At 51.3% G+C, this 6,079-nt stretch overlaps 1 protein-coding gene across 1 annotated transcript; it reads right to left on the bottom strand.

Moving 5' to 3' along the window:
• Positions 1 to 6: 6 nt before the first annotated feature.
• Positions 7 to 5,579, bottom strand: PSMC3IP (PSMC3 interacting protein). Its single transcript, XM_007177692.2, is given in 9 exon segments — positions 7 to 1,243; positions 1,325 to 1,384; positions 1,517 to 1,570; positions 1,691 to 1,744; positions 1,746 to 1,837; positions 2,321 to 2,432; positions 5,013 to 5,102; positions 5,293 to 5,393; positions 5,482 to 5,579. Coding segments are annotated over 9 exon segments (654 nt in total). The 5' UTR covers positions 5,516 to 5,579; the 3' UTR covers positions 7 to 1,186.
• Between the last annotated feature and the right edge of the window lie 500 nt (positions 5,580 to 6,079).

Below are 6,079 nucleotides of genomic sequence, written 5' to 3'. Positions count from 1 at the left end.
GCTGCTTTCTCCTCAGTGTTTGGCTCCCCAGCTCCCCCCTCCCCCTCGGCCCCATCTTCAATGGGGCTGGGGAGGGGGGAGGGTTATTATGAAAGCTTTGATTAATTTATTATACTGACCATAGATCTCAAACCTACCTAGTCTTTCCCCCTCCCCATAGAAGTCCTCGGGATGGGGTCTGCTCTGGGAACCCTAAAAAGCTCCTGGCCTCTCCCTTTTTCTAAGCCTCAGATTTCTGCTCATATTTGGTAACTACTGTTTGCCTGTTTTGGTCTCTCTGGCAACATTTAGCCCAAGTTTGGCCATTTTGGCAGTAGTTGGATGGGAAGAAAGGAGTAAGAGAAAATACTCTCACAGCCTTGAAGGGTGAAAGGTGGCCTCATGCCTAGGCTAGGGCTGCCTGGTCAGCCCGAGGTGAGGCCAGAGCTTTCTCTGGCCAGCTCAGGGCAGGGCTGCCAGGTTCCTGCCCTTGCCCTCTACTCTGGGTGGTAGAGGGAAGCAACCTCCTCACCCACTCCTGCCCTCTTGTGTCCCCACAGGCAGTAGCACTGCACAGCAAAGTCAAATGTGACACAACACTACGTATTAAATTTTTTAATTTTTCTAAACACCAACAATGCAATTTTGCTAAAGTTACAATTTTGGAAAATTGGCCTCAAGACCACTCCCAGGCTTTCTGTCAAGTGTATCTGGGTCTCTACCATCTCAGGGCTGCCTGCATTTCTCCCAGGACTTGGGGTGGGGTGAAGGTGGGTAGAGAAGATTTTCTAAAGGTCTCTGGAGTGTAGAGCCCAGGAGAGTCCTGGGTGAGGCCCTGGGCTCCTTGAATGCTGTGTATAGTAGCCTCTCTCTGCCCTTGTCCCCGAAGCTCTCTTTTGCCTTCCTCAGGTTTGATATCTGGGAGGTTTGATTATCCAGAGGAAATTAAATATTTTTATATCAAATTATATTACAATAAATATTGCCAAATGCTTTCCTTTTGCATTGTTCCCCATCTAACTGTTAAGTTCAGGCAGTCAAAATGTGGATGATGAAATGAGTGAAACCATCCTCCCCGGGCCACCAGTGCTCCACCCAGCACTTTGGTGTGTGCTCAGAAGTGGCCAGCAGCAGGAACAACAACAAAGCTGACCTAAACAAGGCAGCCAGGCCAGGACATCTCCGTTCCCAGGCCTGCCAGAGGGCCTCAGGGATCTGGGAGCTTGAGGTTGTAATCTTCATCTGTCTCTATCCCAACTTCCTCCTGGGGGGGCAGCGAGACAAATGAATGAGACCTCCCTGGACTCAAGCCCCAGGGGAGCAAGGAAGGGAGAACGCCACTTACAAAAAACTGCTTCTTGCTCTTGGGGTATCCTTCAAGGATTGCATCAGACAGCTCTGTTGCCTGACAAGAAACAAAACCGCCCCCTTTCAGATGGGCAGTACTCGGCATGCGTGACGGGTCCATGATACGGGGCAGCTGTTTCCCCGGTGGCTGCCGTCGTCCAGGGCCTGCCTAGAGTTCCCCCGCACTTACCATCCTCTTGCGCTTCCTCCACTCCTTGCAGTACCTCTGCCTCTCTCTGTACACCTAGACAGGGAAACAGGTTCCTCTGACCCCCTCAGCCCCGCAGCAGCCGCTGGGGTCAACCCTCCTCACTTTGAACCTGCACAGGCAGCCCTCCCTGCTCCCCACTCCCTCCCCACCCACCTGCTCTTTCTCTTCTGGAGTCACGTGGTTGGTGGCCGCTTTGATGGTCTTCAGTCCTCTCTGTGTAGCCAGCGCATTCCTTCTTTAACTCCTGGATCTCTTTCTGCATCTCAGGTGTGGTCAGGGCACTAGTTAACTCCTTCAGCTCTAAAACCACATCCCCCGGAGAGGTCACTGGCTACCCTGAGGTAGGAGACCAGGCCTCCACCTTGCTCTGGGCTCTACACACAGGGTCCAGAATGGGTCCCGTATTCTGGAAATCCTTAAGAGATTAAGGCTTACAGAATTGTCAGTTTATTCTAGTTTTCTTTCCTTCCCCATCTACACATAGTTGAGGGGAATGAGTTTGAGTAGACTGTTAGCTGTAGTCAGTTAAAGAAGCAGAGTAAAGGGAAGTGTGGGAACTGTATACTGATACAGTAGGGAAGGCAAATACCTGTCTTGCCCATTTGTCTTCAAGAGCCGTTAGTTGTTAGACACTGATTTTAAGGTAATGCCTATGGCAGCCCAGCAAAGGGATCTTTGCTGCAAGAAGACAACACTGCAGTCAACAGACGCTTCACTTGGTAATTCCTGACCTCAGACTGACCCTGACACTAGGGGTACCTTCTGGGGGTTGCCCAGTCCTACCAGCCTCCATGTGGCGGCAGCTCTGCTGCAAGCTCTGCACCTTAGCAGTGAGGGCCACGATTTTGGCATCCAGGGCTTGGAGGTCAGCATCACTAACCATGTCAAATTGTTCCTGCCAGAGACAAAAGGAAGAATAGAAGCAGGCTGATGGGAGAAACAAGAAGGGAACCCACATTTGGGAGGGCAACATTCATACACACTCGAGAATCTGGGACTCTTCAACCCTCCAGAGGGCCTGGGAAGATAGTGAGAGGGTACTTTTGAGCATTCACTTTAGTACCAGTCCACTCAAAAAGCTGTAAAAGAACAAGTTGAAACCTGATACTTGTCCTCAAGGGGTTTCAAGGTGCAGGATACTGAATAATAGGACAGGAATATCTTTCAGGTTACTGGCAAAACCACTCACTGGGCTGAAGGAGTAAAGGAACATTCGTCTCGAGGTGATGATACCTAATTATGGGCTTCCACAATAGGAAGAAATCTGGACAGGTGAAGAGGCATGGTGGGAGGTATTTAGATAAAGGATACCAGTGAAGTCTGAGGAACCCCTCCCATGAGACCACAGCTAGAAAAGGCCTGTGCTGGGGCTCAGTGGGGTCTTGTCAGTGGTGATGGGAAGCATAATGGAAAGGATGGGAATACCAGCCCGGGCAGTTTGGACTCTACATTCAGGTGAGGTAAACCATTAGGGCAGGAGGCAGCAAACTACAGCCTGCCAGATGCATGTTTTTGAAAAAAAATTTTTGAAACATAGCCACATCCACTTGCTCACATATTGTCCATGGCTGGTTTTGCTCTACAGTGGCAGACTTGAGTACTACTGACAGTTGTGTAACTGGGACAAGAGACCATCTGACCTGCAAAGCATAAAAATATTAACTGTCTGGCCCTTTGCAGAAAAAAAAAAAAATCTGCCAACTTCTTTAAGGGATCTTCAATAGAGCAGTAATATAATGAAACCTATTTTAGGATAATTAGCCTTGACGCTGGATGTTAAATCCTGTGGGGTTACTGAGTAAAGGAAGATGAGAAATGGGGTCTGCCCCAGAACAGCTTCAGTTTTGTGAGGGAGACAAGTGATAAGTCAATTACAATAGAGTATGCCTCAAAAGAGGTAAGTGCCCGAAGAAGGCAGTTAGCTCATAGCATTCAGGGAAGGTTTCTGGAGGTGATGCCTGCGTGAAATCCTAAGGGATGAGTAAGAGTTAGCTGGGCGAAGAGAAAGAAGGGACTCAAAAACTCTGAGCAGAGGAAGGAAAATGAGCAAAGGCCACGGGAGTAAAACTAGACCATCTAAATGGTCTAGTATTGATGGATGGAGAAATAACAGGGACAGGAGAGGCTAGAGGCAGGCTGGGGCCAGGTCTCCAAGTGCCTTTTATCTGTTCTAGGGAGCACTAGAGTTTTCAGTAGGGAAATGGCATGACTAGATTTGTATGTACATAGATTATTCTGGCTGCAATGTTTAAGATATGTTTAAGGAGGCCAAGAGTTAGGAGGATATTGCAATAGATGAGGAGCACCTGAACTAGAGCAGTGGTGGCAGCTGGAGAAGGAGAGGATGGATTCAAGAAGAGGAAAACAACTGGACTTGATGGCTGACTAGGCATGTGAAATAAGGGAAGTTAAGAATGATTCCCTGGGACTTCCCTGGTGGCGCAGTGGTTAAGAATCTGCCTAACAATGCAAGGGACACAGGTTTGATCCCTGGTCCAGGAAGATCCCACATGCCACAGAGCAACTAAGCCCGTGCGCCACAACTATTGAGCCTGCGCTCTAGAGCCCGTGAGCCACAACTACTGAGCCTACGTGCTGCAACTACTGAAGCCCGCGTGCCTAGAGCCCGTGCTCCACAACAAGAGAAGCCACCGCAATGAGAAGCCCACACACCGCGATGAAGAGTAGCCCCCACTCGCCGCAACTAGAGAAAGCCCGCACGCAGCACGCAGCAACGAAGACCCAATGCAGAAATAAATAAACGAATGAATGAATGACTCCAGGGACTTCCCTGGTGGTCCAGTGGTAATCCGCCTTGCAATGCAGGGGATGGGGGTTCGATCCCTGGTCGGGGAACTAAGATCCCTCGTGCGGGGGGGCGAGGGGCAATTAAGCCCCCCACCGCAACTAAGACCCAATGCAGCCAAAATAAACAAATTTTAAAAAAAAAGAATGACTCCCCAGTCTCTGGCCTGGGTGAAGAGAGATTCCATTAAGGGAGAAGAATACAAGAGAAACCAGTTTAGGGGAGAGATGAGGCATTCTACTTTGGCAATATTGATTCTGAACGGCTTGAAAGGCATCCAGGTTGGGGGGGTCTGGGCTGGAGATACAAAGTTAATGTCACATGTGTTTACGGAAGGGGATGGAGACAGAAGGAAAATATAATTTGGCAGACGGTGGTTCTCATCTAGATGATTGGGAATAAGAACTTCCAAGGATAAATGGACCTCGATAGCAACAACTCAGGATCTTCTGTCCTCTATCATATTTCAAGTCTGGAAATCTCGTGAAGTTTGGATGACAGCAAAGAGAGTCCACACTTTGACATAAAGGCTGGCTGGGACCCTTTTAATGGCCTAAGACTGGTGAATGTCACAGAATGCTTCAATTTTCCCAAAGAGAGTTCATACCAGGGACTGATTCACCTAATGGCGGACTCTCACACACGTGCTCATCTGCGCGTTTCCCTCACCTGGTCAGCAAAGTATATCTTCTGCTTGCCGTACATCTTCTCTTTGATCTTGCCTTGTTGGGCCAGCTGGTCCAGCGCCTTCACCACCGCCTGGCAGAGGGGAGGGGGCGGAGAAGTCGGGGGAGTGACTACGGGCCAGGGCTGGGGAATGTCACCAATGATGCGGAAAGCGCCCGAAGAGCCTTAGGAAGCCCAAGCCTAGAATGGCAGCCTCGGGAGGGGAGGAACCCAGGCTGATTCGAGGGGTCCCAGGGGAGGAATCCCAGGAGAGGGTCCTCACCGCCTTGCCCAGTCCGTGTTCCCGCTGCAGGTTCCCGAACACGTCCTGGGCGCTGTAGGGCCGGTTCTGCTCCTCTAGGTACCTCAGCAGGATCCCGGAGGCTACGGAGAGAGACGAGGCAGGGAGAGGCTCCCTCAGCCGACCCCTGCCCGCCCTCCTCCGAGGTCTCCCGGCGCCCACGGCCGTTACCTCCCGCCACGGCTTCCGCCCGGCCTTTACTCATGTCCTTTACCGCCACCAAACTCCGAAAGCCGGAAGTTGCAGTTGCTCGGGGCAACGACTCCTTCCGGCGATGGACAGGGCTGGCCTCAAGTGGTGATTGGCGGAGGGAAGCTTTCGCGAGAAGCGAAGCAGCCCTTCCCGGACACCGTAGTTCAGCTCGGCCGGGAACTCGGGCGCCAAGGTCTCTCCTGCCGGGTCCCGGTCTCTGCCCAAGAGGCGGGGCGCGCGCTTCGAACCTCTCCCTTACTCCCCTTGGAACCAGGGCTGTAGGGAATCACGCGCTGAAGTTTCGGGACCCAGTTCTAGCGGCCGCTGAGCACTCGTGACCTTGAACTGGGCTGAGTATTCGAACGGAAAGAAACCTCAGCATCAACTCCCGCTGGGCAAGCGACTTGCTCAAGGTCACAGGGCCAGTTACCTACGGACGTGTCCCCTCCCACGGCCCAAACCTTTCAGTCGGTTTTTCTCATTTTTTGTAAAACGGCAACAAGAGGTGTTTCCAGGAGGGGGGGTTATGAAGACAATAGAACGGGTAAGCGCCCTGGAAAGAATAACGCTGCCTTTA

This window comes from Balaenoptera acutorostrata, chromosome 20 (genome assembly GCF_949987535.1).
Source record: "Balaenoptera acutorostrata chromosome 20, mBalAcu1.1, whole genome shotgun sequence".
Lineage (NCBI taxonomy): Eukaryota > Metazoa > Chordata > Mammalia > Artiodactyla > Balaenopteridae > Balaenoptera > Balaenoptera acutorostrata.
Note: the sequence above shows the minus strand (reverse complement) of the source record. Positions and strands in the feature narration are given on the sequence as shown.